The sequence below is a fragment of the Lissotriton vulgaris genome, unplaced genomic scaffold (genome assembly GCF_964263255.1).
Source record: "Lissotriton vulgaris unplaced genomic scaffold, aLisVul1.2 SCAFFOLD_368, whole genome shotgun sequence".
NCBI lineage: Eukaryota > Metazoa > Chordata > Amphibia > Caudata > Salamandridae > Lissotriton > Lissotriton vulgaris.
Window position 1 is genome coordinate 829,131 of NW_028253134.1, and position 20,570 is coordinate 849,700.

The 20,570-nt window shown below is 42.6% G+C and overlaps 1 protein-coding gene across 1 annotated transcript in view; it reads left to right on the forward strand.

Moving 5' to 3' along the window:
- The window catches only part of LOC147661152 (uncharacterized), a 515,544-nt gene that overhangs the window by 312,570 nt on the left and 182,404 nt on the right, over positions 1-20,570 (forward strand). Inside the window, exon 3 of the mRNA XM_086951279.1 lies at positions 14,908-15,148. Coding sequence (XP_086807405.1) covers positions 14,908-15,148 — 241 coding nt within the window. The remainder of the gene's footprint in view (positions 1-14,907; positions 15,149-20,570) is intronic.

Sequence of the window (20,570 nt, forward strand, 5' to 3'; positions counted from 1 at the left end):
CACTGCTAAAACACCAGCGGGATCGCCCGTAAGGACCATAGTAATTGTAGCTACGTTTTCTGCGATGCATCTTATTTCGAATTCTCGCGTATCTTCAATTCTTCGCCTTCCTTGTACACATGTTTCGGGGAATTTACCCCTCATCAGCAGGGATCAGGCTATCTTCTGGAGTTGCTGCGTGCTGCCAGATATTACCAGGTTTAGTACCATACAAAGGCGCGCAGGTGCGGGGTCCCGAGCTCGTCAGCTTCCAGCTCCGAGGAGTATAAACATTCACCAATGGGGTCGCCAACTGCTAAAACACCAGCGGGATCACCCCTAAGGACCATGGTAATTGTAGTTACGTTTTCTGCGATGCATCTTCTTTCGAATTCTCGCGTATCTTCCAATCTTCGCCTTCCCTGTACACGTGTTTCAGGGAATTTACCCCTCATCAGCAGGGATCAGGCTATCTTCTGGGGTTTGATGCGTGCTGCCAAACATTACCAGGTATAGTACCACACAAAGGCGCGCAGGTGCGGGGTCCCGAGCTCGTCAGCTTCCAGCTCAGAGGAGCATAAATATTCACCAATGGGGTCGCACACTGCTAAAACACCAGCGGGATCGCCCCAAAGGACCATGGTAATTGTAGTCACGTTTTCTGCGATGCATCTTCTTTCGAATTCTCGCGTATCTTCAAATCTTCGCCTTCCCTGTACACGTGTTTCGGGGAATTTACCCCTCATCAGCAGGGATTAGGCTATGTTCTGGGGTTGCTGCGTGCTGCCAAATATTACCAGGTATAGTACCACACAAAGGCGCGCAGGTGCCGTGTCCTGAGCTCGTCAGCTTCCAGCTCCGAGGAGCATAAACATTCACCAATGGGGTCGCACACTGCTAAAACACCAGCTGGATCGCCCTTAAGCACCATGGTAATTGTAGTTACGTTTTCTGCGATGCATCTTCTTTCGAATTCTCGCGTATCTTCAAATCTTCACCTTCCCTGTACACGTGTTTTGGGGAATTTACCCCTCATCAGCAGGGATCAGGCTATCTTCTGGGGTTGCTGCGTGCTGCCAAATATTACCAGGTATAGTACCACACAAAGGCGCGCAGGTGCGGGGTCCCAAGCTCATCAGCTTCCAGCTCCGAGGAGCATAAACATTCATTATTGGGGTCGCACACTGCTAAAACACCAGCGGGATCGCCCCTAAGGGCCATGGTAATTGTAGTTACATTCTCTGCGATGCATCTTCTTTCGAATTCTCGCGTATCTTCAAATCTTTGCCTTCCCTGTACACTTGTTACGGGGAATTTACCCCTCATCAGCAGGGAACAGGCTATCTTCTGGGGTTGCTGCGTGCTGCCAAATTTGACCAGTAATAACACCACACAAAGGAGCGCAGTTGCGGGGTCCCAAGCTCGTCAGCTTCCAGCTCCGAGGAGCATAAACATTCACCAATGGGGTCGCACAATGCTAAAACACCAGCGGTATCGCCCCTAAGGACCATGGTAATTGTAGTTACGTTTTCTGCGATGCATCTTCTTTCGAATTCTCGCGTATCTTCAAATCTTCGCCTTCCCTGTACAGGTGTATCGGGGAATTTACCCCTCATCAGCAGGGATCAGGCTATCTTCTGGGGTTGCTGTGTGCTGCCAAAAATTACCAGGTATAGTACCACACAAAGGCGCGCAGGTGCGGGGTCCCGAGCTCGTCAGCTTCCAGCTCCGAGGAGCATAAACATTCACCAATGGGGTCGCACACTGCTAAAACACCAGCGGGATCACCCCTAAGGACCATGGTAATTGTAGTTAAGTTTTCTGCGATGCATCTTCTTTCGAATTCTCGCGTATCTTCAAATCTTTGCCTTCCCTGTACACGTGTTTCGGGGAATTTACCCCTCATCCTCAGGCTATCTTCTGGGGTTGCTGCGTGCTGCCAAATATTACCAGGTGGAATGGACTAAATGGTGCCAGGCCGCGTGGAAGGCGGACTCCGCGTCTGGTGCTGGCTCTAGGGGGCAGAGCCAGCACCAGACGCGGAGTCCGCCTTCCACGTGGTCTGTTGAGCATACCCACCTATTTTTAAAGTAGTTATCCAACCAACAAAATAAAAGTCTAGTGTTGTTTGGAGACTAAAGCTTTTTTAGCAAAAAACCTTCATTTGGGGGTACACAGCGTTTATGATGGTTATCTAACATATCTCCGTTCAACGTGGTTACAAGTGTCCCATCCACCTGTTGATTAATTGTACAAATCTTGGGGAATTGATAGGGCAACCATTCCTCCTCCCTAATCCTGATTACTAAGATAATCTGTTATGTATTCAATGTTCATTTTATAATATAAAATAAACTACATCTTATAAAGTGCAGTACATTAAACAAATAGTTTGGAGAAATTCACGTTTCTTTTTCACACCTTACATCACAAGTCACAAGGCCTGTTTCTGTCATAATAATGCTTGGAAATCGTGAATAAGCTGAATGAATGGGCATATTTGAAGACAGCCTCCTTAGGCGTCCAAAGAAGCTCCAAAGCTGAAAGCAATCTGCTCAAAGTTCATGCACTGGCATGGACTGATGCTATCTGTTGCTTTCTGGAGCAGAGTACGACTAACCAAAGACAGACATGCTATCTGTTGCATTCTGGAGCAGAGTACGACTAAACAAAGACAGACATTTAACAAGCATCCTGCAAACTGAAAAACAACAAAAAGGTGTGTAAGGTGCCCATCTTGGGAACTCATTTTTATGGCACTTTTGATGCTAATAAAGACATCTGCTAGAGGCTAGGCAGGAGGGTTTCCGATGCATCAATGATATGATTTAATGAGCACCATCTGATATATTTACATGAATCACATTTTGCTTTTCATCATTAGTTTTAAAGCTCATTCATATATTCTACACTAGAATTAGGCTTTATTATTTAATAAAGTCTTTTGAAGATTCATAGCGTAGATTTCATATGTGCATCCATTTCCAGAAAATAGGTTCAATAATTCTGCTATTTCTTGAGTTCAAAATATTTTATTGAATTTTTTTGTAAACAGATAGACAATACAAAACGTAGTGCAGTGCAAGTACCTAATACGAATATTTGACAATTAACCAAATCTTAAGAAATACTAGGTACAATATAATATAATATCTTATCATATTAACACAGAAAATTATAAAGGGAGGGAGAGGAACAATTATACATATGATATTGATAATCAGCAAAATAGAACTACAAATAAAGGAGAAACTATGTAAAAGTATCAATGAATTTGTAATTTAAAGACAAAATGCATTTTAACGAGATACATAGACATCAATAATTATGATTAACACCTTTTAAGGATAAATGGGCTCCTCTTCTAGTAAAAATAACCCATGACCACCAGGCATGAACAGATAAGGATGAAACATCTTTCCAACATGAAGTAATGGATTTTAACGCTGCAGTTAACAGAAAATTTAAAAGTTAACCTTCTAAGTCAGTAAATTTATGAGAAAGAACTACAGATTTACAAATTAGCAAATTAAATGATAAATCATCACTATTATTAAGTATCTTTTTTATAACATCCCGAACTTCAGTCCAACATTTAAAAAATAAAAGGGCATTCAAAAGCATATGTTTTAACAAACCAGTATGTAAATTACAGTGCCAACATTTTGAAGTCGGGAGGAGATTAGCTTGAAACAATCTCAGTGGAGACCATAGGCAATTATGTAAAACATATGAGTTTGTTTGATAAAGTGAAACAGGTAACCATCCTATCCTGAAATACTTTTAGGGCAGATAGTTTTCCATGCTTCATAAGGTAAAGATAAAGAAGGCTCATTAGTCCAAAATGTTAAAAGTGTATTAATATTGTCACCCTTAAATGAGGAAGTCATCTTTTTGTATAATATAAAAACAGCATGAGATAAAGTAGAGAGAATTCGAATATAAATTGATAAATCTGACTGAACATTTGAAGGTATAAAATGAGGAAATGAATCTAAAATAGAATTGCATAAAAAATCATATTTAAATAAATCAGAAGAAGGCAAATTAAATGTCTCCTTTAAATCATCAAGAGATAAAAGCATTGTTATGATAAATATCTTTAAGGCAAACAATACCAGCCTTAATCCATGAGTGCCAAAATCTAACATTTTTGGTAATTTTTATATTAGAATTATACCATAATGACACATCTTCAGTAATTGACATAGGTGATTGAAAAATGTAATCAAAATCATGTAATATTAACTTAGTGGACTTCCAAATAACAGATTTATCGAAAAATATAGATATATTGGACATAGTTAATAAAGAAGGTAAAGGAAAAAGGCTTAATTAAACTCTTTTCTATAGAAAGCCATGTAGGGGGATTATTCAAAAGAGAATGGTAAAACCACAAAGAATTGTGTTTTAATATAAAAGCTTTGTGATAACACAAGAAATTTGGTACACCAAAACCTCCTTCACCTTTAGGTTATTTTAATTTTTTATAACAAATACGAGGTGCCTTATTGCACCAAAGAAATTTTGTAAGATGCCGATCTATATCTTTATAAAACTTCATAGGAAATTGGGTAGGAATCATTGTTAAGGAATAACCTTTTTTTGCTGCTATAGTCATTTTTATGGACTCCATTTTCCTCCACCACGAAAGATGAAGTGAAGACCATTTAGATATTTTATCTTTTATGTAACTTACAATAGACTCACAATTTACTGATATCGTAGTTTTCATAGAAGATGAAAACAAAATGCCTAAGTATTTACATTTTTCTCTTTGCCAGATTATATCTTGCAAGGGCAACATATCTGAGGTGAAATGAATATTTATAGGAACACAATTCTGTTTTATTAGTGTTTAATTTATAACCAGAAATCAAGAAATACGATGAAATAATCTCAAATAAAGGAGGAAGTGAGGAGATAGGTGAATTATAAATAAAAGTATATCATCTGCATATGCTAACGTTTTAACATTAACTTGTTTGATATTAATACCATGAATATCATTACAATTCCTAATTGAAATAAACAAAGGTTCAATTACAAGAAGAAATAATAGCGGGGAAATGTGACAACCCTGTCTGGTACCTCTGAAAAGATTTGCCATTAATAAATAAATGAGCTGTAGGAGTAGAAGAAAGCGCATCAATCATATAAATAAATATATCACCAAAATTAAATGCAAATAAAGTACAAATTAAAAATTGCCAACTAACTTTGTCAAAGGCTTTTTAGCATCCAATGCTAACACTTCTGCCAGTAAAGGTAAAATGGACCCTTATTCAATAACATGCAGTAATGTTCTTGTATCTGCAGAATATCTATTTCTCATAACCCCTGTTTGAACAGGATGGATAATAGAATCTAAAACAGAGGTTAACCTAGGTGCAAGTATTTTAGCATAGAGCTTACAATGTTGATTTAATAAGGAAATAGGAAGATAATTGGAAACAAGTGAAGGGTCTTTATTAGGTTTAGGCAAAACAACAATTAACGCTTCAGTAAAAGAACCTGTAGTAGTCCCTGTGGAAGTAAAAAAGGTAAATAAATTAAACAGATGAGGAATAAGTTGTGATTGAAATTCTTAGTAGAATTCTGCTGGAATGCCATCCAGTCCTGGGGATTTTTTTGTTTAAGACATTTAATGGCCAATCGAATTTAATCTTTAGTAATGGGTAGATCTAATTTGATTTTAGTTAAAAAGGGAATCTTGGGTACTCCACATTTATTTAAAAAAGAATCAATCATAGCCTAAAATTCAGCCATAATTTGTTTGAAAGACATTTGAACTAGGGGTGGGTGGGAAACTTCGCTCCTCCGGTGGAGCTTGCTGAGTTTTGCCCACTCCAAGCTCGAATCCGTCTACCGCTGCACGGCTGAGTTTTTTATTTTTTTATTTTTTTATTTATTTACTTTTTAGTCCTCATACCACCGTAATAGTCTGCAATTGTAACATAATAGACCCCATTGATCCTGCTCACCCTGGGTCCATGTTCCTGCATTCACTTTCGGGCCCACCAGGCCAGCTTCTTTTGTACGAGGCTTGGTGTAATCATCGGACCATCTTAAACCAGCCCCAATTTTGTGCCCCAACATACCAAAGGTAACCAGATGTTGCCCTCCCTTTGGTCCAATCTCGCCATATTCAGTGCAGCCCAAACCTCATAAGAAGGAGAAGCAGGGTCTTTCCATAATTTACAAATTTCCCTTCGGGCTAATGAAATCAAACATAGAAATAGACCCGTTTGTAGGCTAGATATACAATTTACAAGATCAGCACTTATACCAAATATGACTAGAGCCGGATCAAGATTGACCTTAAAATTAAAAATTCCAGTCAGTTCAAGCTCCACGTTCTGCCAATAGCCCTTCAACTGAATGCACTCAAAGAACATGTGGAGGTCATCTGCTTATATCAAACAACATTTAGGGCATTGAGGGGGTGGATCTGAGGCAAACTTTGCGAATTTTTTTGGCATATAGTACAACCTATTGATAGTGTAAAAATGATTCTTCTTCAGGGAGGCAGACTTAACAAACTTATATAGGTTGTTAAGAGAGAAAAAATAAAACTCTTCAGAACTATTTTCTAATACAGATGAATTCCAAACTAGAAGGCCAATTAGGATGGCGGACGGACCTGCGTCAGTCCTCCACCCCCGAGGTGGAGGGACCGTCCACAGGGGCAGCGGCGTTCCCTCCCTCGGAATTAGGATGTGACTGCCAACCTGGCGATCAAATCCCGTATACTTACGCCGCTAGGTTAAATATGCATGTTTTCCCTTTGCATGCACAAGGCGGCAGGCACCGCTCGGTGCCTGCTGCTTTGTGCATGCAAAGGCAGGGGGGTACCATAGGTACACCCCATGTGCACTCCCCACCCCCCCTTCACCCTGGGGGCCCGCAACAGGCCCCCAAAGAAAATACTGTATGCCTTTTTGTGGGGGCATTGCCGCTGCGGAAAGGCATGTCCCAAAGCAAATCCTAATATGGCTGGCGGTGTCTGATAGACACCGCCACCATATTAGAGCTTTTCCGCTGCGGTCTTCCTGTCCGCCGATGACCCCCCAGCCATCCTAATCTGGAGGGGGTCTTTACAATCACCGCAGCGGTGAATCCGCATCCCCCCGGGCCGGCGGTGGCTTCCGCCGGCCCGGAGGATGCAGATTCACCGCAATCATATTTGGCCCTTAGGTGTGGTGAAGGAAGCTCAATATCCTCCCTATCAAGTAGGCTCCTATACCATATCCCAACTTCCTTATTAATGGGAGGTGGATTTTGGAGCTTATATTCCACCTCCCAATTCCCGCCTATGTTTGCCTTCTCAGCCGCATACCATGAGCAAAGTTGTATAAACTTAAATCGGGAAAAGGAATCCCAAATCTTTGCTTTTAGGGGTGAACTCCGTCTGAAGAAATTAAATCAGACCATATCAGAGTTCCTGCGCGCTCGATTGGAACAGCCAAGCTATCTTTCAAACAAGCAGGCAAGCCCCAGGGAGTCCCACATTGGGGCAAAGTCGGAATAATATTTGATATCCCACCTTGCTTTGAGAGCATGCCAAGTATTAAGTGCTGATCTAATCACCTTTAAGCGGACTTTCTTAAAGAACGTGGGAGCCCCAAACTTTTACAGAAATCTAGGCCCCCCCCTCTTGATTGACCATGGCATTTAGGGTCTTCCCCCAGTTGTTATCTGTGGGGCTAGCAAGTAGACAGCGAATATTTTTAAACTGAAAGGCGAGACAGTAACACAATATGTCAGGTAAAGCTAAACCCCCTTAAGTAACCTTCTCTTTAGCTTCTTCCAGGAAAGTCTGGAGCTCTTGTTGGCCCAAATAAAGCTCCTGATCTTGCTCTGGATTTTGCAGAGGAGTTTACCAGGGAAGTCTAAGGGGATGGCGCTAAACAGGTAGGTCAATTTAGGTAGAATTACCATTTTGACTAGGTTTACCCGACCATATATTGTAAGTGGTAAACTCCTCTACCTAAGAAAAGAAAAGAAAAAGATGGTCGATTTCCTTCGAAACTCTCCTCAGATTAATCAGGGGAATGTTCGCCAGGTCCTGCATTATTGTGATCCCCAAGTATTTCAATTCTATACTGCTGCTCCTCTCCCAGCCTTCAATCCCCCAACACATTATCTCGGTTTTGGAAGGGTTAACTGCATACCCAGAGTACAGGCCAAACTCATTTAAGATATTTTCAACTTTTGGAAATATCTCTTTTGGGTTGCTAGTATAGACTAGCAGATCATCTGCATACAGAGCGAGTTTGGTGCTGAAATCTTGAACTCGAAAAGGGGATAATTCGAGCGTCGAGGCTAAGAGCTTGAGCCAGGGGTTCAATTTATATGTTAAACAACAGGGGTGAAATAGGACACCCCTGTCGCGTACCCCTCTGAATTTTAAACCTCGGTGTTAATATCCCATTAAGAAGAATAGTGGCTGAAGCGCCTTCATAGCATTTAACTAAAGTTCTTATAAATAATGGGCCAAAGCCCATTGCTCTAAGGGTTTCCCGAAGGAAAATCCAACCGACGCGATCGAAAGACTTGGCTGCGTCATATGCGGCCACGGCCAGGGGCTCCGCCTGTGCTACTGCTAGGTCTATACATCCTATGAATTGTACGGTCTGTTCTTGTATATATCGTCCCGGAGTGAACCCCTTTTGATCTATACCTATTACCTGAAGTACAACCCTGACCAATCTCCCTGCCAAAATGCTGGTGAAGATCTTATAATCCGCATTTAGCAGGGAGATTGGTCTATAGGAATCCGACTTGAGTGGGTCTTTTCCAGGTTTCAGTATGAGCACAATTGTTGCTTCCTTCCAGGACGGAGAGATTCCCTTCTCTGAAATATAGATGTAATTGAACAGTTCATGTAATCTGGGTATGATTGTCTCATCCAAAACTTTATAGACTTCTCCTGGTAGAGCATCCATCCCTGCAGCCTTAATCTTCTTCTTCGGTGCTCGGCCTTTCTAACATCTCTTGTCAATCCTTAGTCAGCACTGGTAGAGCATTATTTTTTAACCACGCTTGAGTAAGGTCAGTATCTTGTACAACATCCTCTTTATGTAATTGGGAAAATAAAGAAAGAAGACATTGCTGCATATCTTCATGATTACTTGAAGTTGCACCAGCCTCATCGATAATTAACTTATTGATATTATTCTTTGCTCTATCGACTTTTATCTTCCAGGCTAAGGTGGCACTTGCTCGTTCTCCGTATTCGTAGTTCGCCATTCTATGTACCTCCCATTGGGCCCTGACTTTTTCATCCAACTTAGTTCTATACTCAGAACGCACTCGATCTAGGTCCTTAAGGATTAAAGGGACAACCTCGGGTTGACAGTGCATCCTTGCATTTTCCAGTCTGGATATCTCAATTTCCATTTTTGGGAAATTCAACCTGTCTTCCTTATTTTTAAAAGATATCAGACTGTGGAACACCCCCCGGATGTAAACCTTAAAGGCATCCCATACATAGTCAGGAGAGGTTGAGCCTACATTATTGTTAGGAACCAGGTCTAGTCTGTCTTCTATGGCTATACTCAACCATCACATGATCGGCCCTGAGGGGATTAAAGAACCGCCCCTCCCTTGAATCAGTGCTTGGTATCTTTTAGTTTTGGGTTCCAGGTGCTGGGTGGTTGTCTCTAAGCTCTCAATCTGACTTGGGTTCACGGGCTCGTGTTCCCTTGTTTTTGGATCCCCTTTTTTGCATTGATTCTATTTACTACCCTGCCCTTTCCTTCCCTCGTTGCCTTGTTTTACGTTCGCCTACCTTTCCCTGTATTTAGCACCTTGCCCCTGGAGCACTTTGAGTTGTTATGTTTTTGGGATTACCGAGGTGAGACTGGGGCTCCAGTCTCCTCGGGTATCAGGAGAAGAAGAAGCGCTTGTTTGAGACTCTTGCCGGATACGTGAATCGTTGCATGGACTTCAAGCGGCGCACTCTGCTTCCGCATTTCTTGTAGGCAGTCCGCCTCATTGTGTGCCGCTTAGGCGTTTTCTGCCGCGCTGGAAAGAGCTGAGAACGCTGCTGATCCCGGAAGAGGGATTTTGTTGTTTTGTTATACCCTACCTATCCTAGGACGGAAAAGACACTCGTGGACATTCTTTTGGGGGGTTTTGTGCCCAGTTACATGGCTTTTTCCCCCCAGTTTCCCTTATTAGTGATTTTTGAATCCCCGAGTGCAGTCTCCTTTATCTTGGCCCCTTCCTGGAACTGGAAGCTCCGATAAACTTTGGAGTTACATCCTCCTTGCTGCCGAGACCTCCCGAAGCCGTTCCTGTATCAATCACAAGTAAGGAGGTCGTGTTTATTACATGGTGGAGTGCGGTTATGGGACAGGGTGGAAAAAGGGGGTACAAGGAGGACTAGGACTCAGGAGTAAGTCTGTGTATCTTGTTTTCCTAGATACAGAGGCGTGGAGGTGGTGGTCGGATATCGTTGTCCTGTCCAGCGTGGGGTGAAGCCTTTTGACGTCCATTCCCTTTGTTTTGCTTCCTGTCCCCTGTCCTGGACTCGAGTGACTTCTCATGGTTTTCTACTTCATGAGTCACATTTGAGTCAGGGTAGTGGATTGGGCCATACATCGTTCCTGCAGTGTCTGGGCCAGTGGGATCCAACAATTATCTAAAAAAACCTAGCTGTTGATTCTTTAATGTTGCTAGTTAATTCCTGATTAAGCAACATATCCCTTTTTAGCGTCCACCTAAGAGGTGGCTTAGATTTACTACCGACATATAAAAAAGTTATTGGGCATGGTCCGAAACGATACATGGAAGAATAGAAATATCTACCACATTTTCCAAGCCCGCTCTGTCAGTGAAAATATAGTCAAGTCTCAAAGAATGACCATGTTTTTTACTGTAATAGGTGAACCCAGATCCCATTCCTTCCTTGGCTCCCCAAACATCCACCAAACCGAGATCATGGATCATATTGATCATCACTTGTCCTGTACGCGGTGCAACCACGTATTTACTATAATTAGACCTATCTTGAGCAGATTAAGAAGTACATTAAAATCTCCCCCGATTATTTCTGGGATTGTAACTTCTATCAGTTTGGCGAGTACTCTGAGAAGGCAAGCGGGATCATCTATATTAGGACCATATTATGATAACAAAACAAGTTTGGTCCCCCCCAAAACCGCCCGTCCCAGGATCCATCTACCAGAACAGTCAGTTAAAAAAGACTTAATGATACTACTAACTCCCTTTCTGATCAAAACAGCTACCCCCTTATTATGTGTCGTATGTTGAGGACAAAAAAGTGTTCTATCCATTTATATTTGCTAAAGACATCCCTGGCCTCTAAATAGCTTAGATGTGTTTCTCGTAAAAGAAAGACCTGTGCAGATGACTGTTCAAGCTATTTCATAACCAGCCGCTGTCTTCTGCTGCATCGTAACCCGTTAACATTCTATGAGATAAATGTTGTCCTTGTAGGAGTCATTTTTTTACTGCCTACTCTTTCTCCTTCCCAGGTCTAATGGCCAGGGCAAACATCTTTAATTTTACAAAAAAACAGACAGGATATGAGGATGTTATTTTTCCATTTTTTCCCACTGCAACCCCACCCGTGCACCCGCCAACCCTTTCCCACCCTCTAACCCATTGTGACCCCTTCAATCCTCTATACCCCTGGGGAACCCTCCCTTTTCTCTTGGGCATACACCCTTGGTCATAGTTCCATCCCGGTGTGTGGCCACATCCAAAGAAAAAAGAAAAATATGATGATATAGTGAACCACACTGAGGAGTGCCAGCCCCAGCTCTCTGCTCATAAAAGTAAAAGGTTAAATGACCCTATTAGAGGTCTATATGCCTCACCATATTTGTACTTTACTAACAACCCCTCCTCCACCTCTGCCATGATCTACGTCCTCCCCTCCGCCTCCTCGCTTTCTGATCTTTTCTATTAAAGAATCCACTTCATCCAATTGGCGCATATTATACAAATGGTTGTCCTACATAATACGAAGAGATGCAGGAAATCTTAATTGAATCTTAGCGCCTAGTTGGTTCAGTATAGCCATCCTTTTGCCCAGTTCCCACTGCCTCGTAGCTTTACTATGTGGCACGTCAGACCGGATGGAAAAAAAAAGGAGTGGATGTCGAGTTACATTCCAGTTTACCAGCTTTCAGGGCAAGAGATAAAATCCTCTCTTTGACGGAATATGTTTGAAAATTTACAAGTATTTTCCTAGGGCGGGCTCTTCCCGCAGATCTTCTAAATGGGTCTCGATGGACCCTTTGAATATCAGCAAACAGATCCAAATCTTCATCTGAAGGTTTTAATACATGTGTCTTCAAAAGGGAGACTACAAAGTTCTTTATATCGCTTCCCTCGAGATCTTCCGGGACATTCAATAATTCCAAGTTATTTTTCCTTGAATGATTTTCGAGCCGCTCAATATCGTCTTTTAATTCCTGATTCTGCTGGATCAGCTTATTCATCATGAGGGAGGAAGCACTTATAGACTCCTAAATTTTTGGTATCTCAGCTTCGAGCGCATCTGTTCTCTGTGAGACCTCCTCGATCTTTGACGCCAGAAGATCACATGAGGCTTCAAAGGCCTCTTGATTAGGCTCTAAAGTTGTGAATCTCCTATCTATATCGTCCCTCAAACTCAATAAAATATCAGCCATCGCCCCAGGGACAGGAGCATGAGGTGGCTGAGATATACCAGGAAGAGTATCAGGAAGAATAGGGCCCGGCTAGTTGTGGTTTCAGTTGACACTTTGATACTCTTGCCTCTGCCCCCTCTCTGAAGAAGTACCGGGCGTATCCTCCAGGCCTGAATTTTGTATGTCTAGGGCTGAGAAACTATTTGAGAGTTCCACCAATGGATACACTTCTATTAAGCATTCTTGTGTTGGAGGGTGTCCCGACTTATCAGAGAAAGTATTAGAGGGGGGTAGTTTGCTTACTCTAATGTCCAAGCCGATGGAGTTTGGAACAAGAGGATCGAGGGTAGCCAAGGCCGAAGCCCCCTTAGCAGCCATACCTTGTTTAGAAGCCGAAGCTGAGGTAGAGGTGGAGGTAGTACTACAGATCTTATAATAAGATTTTAACGATGGAGTCATTTTTAACTTCGAGGAAAGACAGGCTTTCTTTGCTTGTTTGCTCTTGCGCCTTCTCTTGCCTGGGGGAAGTAGCTTGTGGGGCCTCTTTCAGGACACTGGTATCTCTTGACTGCCTTATACTGGCCTTTACTTCCACTATTGGTGGCGGATCTTCCTTTAATTTAGACTGGATTGGGAGGTTAACCAGGGCTCTATTGTGCAGCGTGTAGCGCCCGACCACAGTTTTAGAAGAAATAGCAGCTTTAGTATTTAACAGACTGCACTCCAACTTGCCATCTTCCCTATTCACCATACACTGCAGTCTTCTGTTATTGTTATTATTACTAATATTACTGCTATCACTGCTACTGTCGCTGCTACTGGCAAGATCGTGAAGCTCTGGAATCTCCCTGAAAGCCTCCCAATCCACCACCCCAGCGCCTGATGCCCAAGCCCCCGTCTCTTCCAGGGATACTCGCTATTGAAGACAATGAAAAAATTAAAATGGAGGCTCTTACCGCACTCGTTGCTTCCCCCACTCTCCTCCCCTGCTCATATTTTACTGCAACAGAAATCGATGGGCTCCGAAGTGCCTCTTCCACCCTTACAACAGGGAGCGGGATCGGGAGCTACTGCCGAAATGGTACTGGGCAGAGAAAGCCTTCCGGGAGCTCCAGGAACTCGCCGCTTCCATTCTTTTGCAACCCGAGAGGTCCTCCGGTGCTCTACCGGGGTTTTTCACCATCCAGGTAGCCCGTACCGTTCCGCGACTTCCAGGTAAGATGTAAGATGTGAAGGGCGAAAGGCAAAGAGCGAAGGGAAAAAAAAGACGAGGAAAACGGAAACCAAAGAAGCCGCTAGCTAGCACTTCCAGCGTGGATCAAAGACGCCACACATCTCGGGAGCTCCGCCTACGGCCGTTAGCTTCCGGCGGCCATGTCCCCTCCCTGCATGGCTGAGTTTTAACTTGTGAAGTGGCTCGCTAACCTTAAGTTAGCGAGCTAAAAAACTGAGCGCTATACTGCCTCCCAGTGAGATTTCTCAACGTGGGCGGTCATTGAAGGTCACTACCGCTCACATTGTGAAAGCTGCCCCTTACGATAAGAAAGCTGGTGCTCTATTAGAATATCTGCTTGAGTGGCAGAAAGAAGCATTTCCTCTGGCACACCGTGTGGTGCCATTCGTGCTGATTGCACAGCGGGGTACAAGCTCCTGGCGATAAAGTCATTGCAAGCGGCGCGACATACTAAATTCCAACGCTCATGGAACTCCATGGAACTCGTAGAATTCTGGCCACCCCTAATTTAAACTTGTTCACTCAAACAGAATTTTATTACATGGTTTGTAACCCCTGTTTCACTTTTGAGAGATGTCCTCTAGTTCTTAAACTGTCTGCTGTGTTAGGGCATGAGAAATGGAGGGTGATCCTGGGGTAAGGTCCTGCAGCCCATCAGGAAGCAAGTGTAATGCAGATACAGCGCTTCACTGGTACATTTTTGAGGCAAAATTCCATCTTTGTAAGGCTTTGAAAGTGTGCTAAACATATAAAGACGTTATCTCTCTCCTAGGAACTTGTAAATTGTAAACCAAAAAAATACTGTCCCTCTTTAAATAAATGTATGCTATAGTTAGATATTCTTGTGAAAACATTTTGCAGTATAACCTGACACAAGTATTTGAGCTGGAAGATATTGTTCCTTATTGCTGTGAATAAAAAACAAATATTCAACCTTTTTGTGTTTAATGGTACAAATATGAAAGAATTGTGAAACCTGGATTATTGTCTGTGACACTCTGTTTTGCATGTTACTTCACTAAAATAGCTAATGTATCCATTTTATAGAAAGATTGGCCAGAGGATATTATCACCGAAGACTATGAACCTTTAAAAATGGAAGCAGACACAGAATATTCCTTTGATGAAATTTCAGAGCATCTCCGCAAATTTGCTCCAATGCACAGTGAATTCTTTGCAAGCATGGAAATGAAGATAAGTGAACATGAATCGCTCCTGAAGCAATACTATTCTCAATTGTTCATGCCCAAAAGGAGCGAAGACAAACGTGATCCTACACATGTGCAAAGTAACTATATATTTTTTTTATTTCTCTTGAAAGTTTATCTTGAAAAATATATTTTTAAAGCCATGGGAAATCTGCCATATTTAAGCATATCCGCAAGGGAGGAGTAGACTTCTTTCCAAGGTGGCTGTACCTGCCATTAGAAGAGCTGTTTTGTGGGAAAACACTCTGGCTAAACGCCCTCCAATGCCCATCTCTGCTAGCAGACCTGACTCCAGCAAATGTTGGTACTGATAATGTGCTAAGAAAGTGGACATACTTTTTATTTAGTCTCATAGGGTTACTTTCTTTGTTGATTTAGATGATACCTGACTACTTATCGTTTTGGATGGTAATATAGCAGAGATAATCGGCCAATTCCTGAGCTGCATGGGTGAAAACAGTGTGAATGGCGAAGGCACATGTTCTAGTTACTTCAGTTAAGGTTGAAAACACTTGAATTAATCACTGCCTGCTAATACCTCTATATACTAGGCTGTCTTCACAAGGGTTCAATAGTCAAGGCATATATTGAAGTCTTACGATTGATTCAACAGCACCCGGATAGGCATATTTACTTATCCTATAGAAAACAAGCACAATTCATTAGGGTAGCAAAAGTGTATATGTGCATATTTATGTTAAAGATGCGCCCCTTCAACGTTGTGATTGATATTTTACCAAACACGGAGTCCACGCAGATTGATGCAGGCACACTTTAATTTTAATTGCAGGTTGTAACGGTCCCAGTTAGTAGCGCTTTTGTAAACAGGAGACCTTTAAACAGCAGGTTGGCACAAGTTGCGCAGGCAATAAACTGAAGTCACAAAGTGAGCTGACAGCAGATTCCAGAAGTAGCACATGCACACTTTCATTTAAAGAGGAGGTTGCAGAAGTAGTACAGGCACACCTATGACAGACAGCAGCAGCAACGTTACTCACGTAAAACGCTGACTCACTAGATGAAAACAGGGAGTCCTTTAAGTTTGCTCTAGTGCCAGATGATTTAGTAGTAGTATTACTTCAGCAAAGGTTATTCCAATGCTCCGGGTTGAGACTGTCCGTTGGAACCAGACCCCGGTGGGGCACCCAGACGCAGAAAAGTAATTTTAAACGTTTCTCTTCTTGTATTTGGTTGAAATGATGACCTCTTTAAATTCACTGAAGTCCCTTTTCTTTTAAATGGGTCCTTTTTTACCTCATCGCCAGTGTTGCATTCAGTAAAATAAAGATGATGTGTCCTTGTTGTAATATTCAAGTAGTATATTTATTCTTGGTATTAGATGGTCAGGTACAGCAATAAAGAAGAAATGTAGTCTGGTAAGAAACCCCAACGGGAGCAGATAACTTCCTGCTCAGCCTCCAGGTAACTGATAAATCCCTTGAACAGCAACAGGTAGAATCATGGATGACATCACAGAGACATGACATAGACAAGCAGACACTAACACTAAGGAGGCACAAAGAGGGAGGAAGAGCATGATGTAACACTGAGTTACTGCAGCTTTGTGATAGACGTGTTAAGCAGTTGCTTCTAATTTGATAGGTGTTTTTGAAGGGCTGCATCCTTGTTAAATAATTCAAGCTGCTGATTCTGGCTCGAAAGGGGCATCTAATTAATACTTACAGTAGTCTAACTATGTCAAATGCCAAACCAATATTCTTTGTAAATTTTCAATCCTTATTTATAGAGTTGTATATAGCGCAAACCTAACCTTTTCGGCTATCAGAGCACTGTACATCAAAAAAAGGTAACATCAATGAGTATCCAAACATGTTTATAACGAGATACGCAGTTTGAAACGAAGGATCACAACTATAAAATCCGAATTTGGTATTGGCCACAGAAACAATAGAGTTGCAACATAGAAAATAACAATGGGTATGTAAAAGTAACAAATAGTCTCTCGGAAAAGCAATGCCCCAGATGAAAAAGGCTAAGTAAGTTACATCATCATTGAGGAAGGAATCTTTTAATTAGTAAAGGCTTTACTTCTTTTTTTTAAAGGGCTGTTAAAGGATTGGACCTAGACTCAGGTAGAAAAGAGTTCCCGATTTTTGAGACAATCTGAAGAAAGCAAACCTGTGGGATTTAAAAAAAAATTTTTTTGTAGGGCTTAAGTAGTAGAGAGCTTGTGCATCATGATGTTCTATTCCTGCCACATAAAATGACTTTCTAGGGCAGGTTGGTTGGAATGCTGCGGTGAAGAGCTTTATGAGTCATGTAAGCTCTTTGTAGATAGATCCTTGTCTTATAGGGTAGCCAGTTCAGTGCTTTGAGGCCTGGGATGATATGATCACTTCTTTTTGAGCCTGTAATGAGCCAAGGAACTGCATTCAGGGTTGCCTTCAGAGACGGGTGTTTTGCTTTCGATAGGCCCTCAAGGAATGCACTACTATAGTCTAGTTTGGAGATCACAAATGCTTGAACAGCTGTCTTGAGATCTGCAGTGGAAAGGAAATGTTTTAATTTCCTTAATGTGAACAGTTGGTAGTTGACCCCTCCGGTTGAGGCACTGATGTGATTCTTTATAGAAAGGTCATTGTCCAAGATTAGGGATTGTGATGAGTTGATAATATATGGGGTACAATTCAAGGCTGTTAGAAGTGAGAGCCATTCTTTGATGTTAGAGTGTGATTATGTGGTGGGATTAAGTGGAATTCAGTTTTGAGTGTGTTAAGTTTGAGGTGGTTACGAGTCAGCCAAGTGTTGTTCGGGATGCTTGTTTCTTCAGGTGAGGTGATTTTCAGTTAAATTTCTCTATCATCAGCATACATATGGTAGGGGATGTTTGAGAGTTTGAGGATTTCGATCAGGCGCATTGTGGAACACCAATCATGACTGGCGTAAGGAGAACCATTTTAAAATGGCACAGGAGAGACCCATCTTGCATTCTAGGAGATTCTTAAGGCTCTTGTGTTTGACCATGTTGAATGTAGCCGATAGATCAAGCAAGATTCATTCTCATTGAGTAATCGCAGAGCAACATCAACAATGACCCAGCCTGAAACCTTATTGGCACTGGTCAAGCAGTTGAAATTGCTTGGTGTGATTGCAAAGTTGTCGGTGCACACATTTTTCCAAGAGCTTGGCCAAAGTCTGGATGTTGGAATTTGGGCGGTAGTTGTTAGGATTTGACTAGTTGGTGTTGTTTTTTTTAATTTTAAATATTAGGGTAACTTGGCCACTTTTTAGACAAACTGGTATAGAGCTTTGTGTTAGAGAATCATGGATAATCCTACTACACACTAGAGAATTATGTACAGCCAGAGAATATCTTAAGCACTGTGTAATTAAAACCGTATTAAGCCATCTGTGGGATATTTCCACTAGTGAGCTGTGCTTCAAAAAGCTGGTGAGCTGAGGCTCACTGGAACGCTCCTACTTGTGGACAAGGTGACGGAATATGTGCTCATTGATGTTAAGACTTGGGTGATGGACAGGGGGAATCCTGGGATCTGTGTGATGTTATTGGCCCTTGTTCAGGACTTTGACCTAATATTTAGATTGTCTACTAGTGATTCTGATGGGTATGATCGTTCAGCAGGTTTAGCGGTGGCATGGTTGTTCTTTTCTTCTAGGGGTTTGTTGCCGCACTGCTCCTGACACTGGGACAACGCTGGACGACTGATGGGGGCCATATTGGGCCTCTATACTTTATATTGTTTCGGGTGGGAATTGGGCTGGGGGGATGGAGCAGCTACCTATTTATTGTGAATAGAAGGGGAGTGGGGTAGCTCACGTTCCCTGGAGTTGTTCATGGATGGGCGAAATGCACTGTGCATGTTGGGGGTGGAGGGCGGTTCTAGTCTTGTTAAGCAGGGCAGCAGGGAGAGGGGTGAGTTCTCATGGCTGGGGGCAAGTTTGGGTTTAATTTGTTGGGTGGATGCAGTGTTGGGTGTTTTGCAGCAGGACGAAGTGGCAGCTTTTATAAGTTTATTATAGCTGGCATCTATATCCAGATCACAGAAGCGGAATTTCAATGCATTGTCTTTGACGTTAAAGCCCTAGAGGCTGTCCAGACAGACGCTACCGAGGGTTTGCGGTGCTATATATCCTTCATGATTAACATTGTATTATCATCTGAGACAAATGGCGAAAGGTCAGGGACTTAAACTTATTACATTGAATGTCAATGGGTTGGGAGACAAAATCAAGAGAGGTATTGTGCTAAAGTATGTCCACCGCCAGGGACTTGACTTAGCGCTGTTACAGGAAACCCACTTGATTGGTAATTCTTGCATGACCCTCAATAAGAAGGGGTATCGAATGGTGGCACACTCGGGTTTCACCACCGGGTCCAGGGGTGTGGGGATCCTCCTTCATAAAGGATGCCCCTATGTAATACAAAATACTTGGACGAACCCACAGGGTAGGTACGCAGCTTGCACAGGTATGTGGGAGGGAAGAGTTTTAAACATCGTCTCTGTGTATGTTTGACATTGACAGATGTGGGGGCGTTATTGTTGAACTTACCAGTGGGGACCTTGGTTGTGGGTGGCGACTTTAACCTGACGACTGACGGACTACTGGACCGGTCCCTGCCCAGACGTTACTCGGTACACTGCTCACAGTTATGGGATTTTATTAACGCCCTGGGGATGGTGGATATCTGGAGATGGTCGCACCCCCATGACACACACTTTATGTTTCAGTCTGGTGTACACAGCAGTCAAGCACGGATCAACTATTTGTTCACACATGCACAACACATGTATGAATTTTCTGATTCTGCGTGCTTGGCACGGGGGTTTCGGATCATTCCCCTGTTCTGGCAGTCCTCGTACACAGCGCACTCCACAACCTGGTCTGATATGGATTCAGCCATGGGCAATAAAGATTCCACATATCAAGGAAACCTTGCGGAAGGATACTGAGTATTATTTTGAGGAGGATTTAGGTTCGGTTAAGTCGTCAATTACACTGTCTGCTGTGGTGGGGCACAGGACTGAGCGCAATCGGAGGGTGTTAGAATTAGAAACTGAGATCTTAGGTCTTGAAGATGCCATTTCCCAGGGCCCAGATCCTGATGCTCAACACCGGCTAACTATTAAACGACAGGATTATAGATAGTATCTCCTGGAGGACACCAATAGACGTGCTTTGGCGACCCGGCATCAGGTATATGAACAGGGCGAACGAACCGGCAAATTATTGGCATGGTTGGAACGCAAAGAGCAGTCGGCGAGGTGGATACGTGCAGTTAGGGGGCCTGATAACGACCTGATTACAGACCCTCAGGAGATTGCTGAGACTTTTGCGAACCACTACAAAAATTTATATGGTATTCCACATAATTCACAAGCTTCGATGGCTGCGGAACTCCTTGCTGCTATCGTGGTAACAAGTATCTCTTTACAGGGCAAGGAGACATTGGACGCTGACATCTCGATTAAGGAAATTCAGAAAGCAATTCAGGACATTATCGCAGGTAAAGAGTTGGGC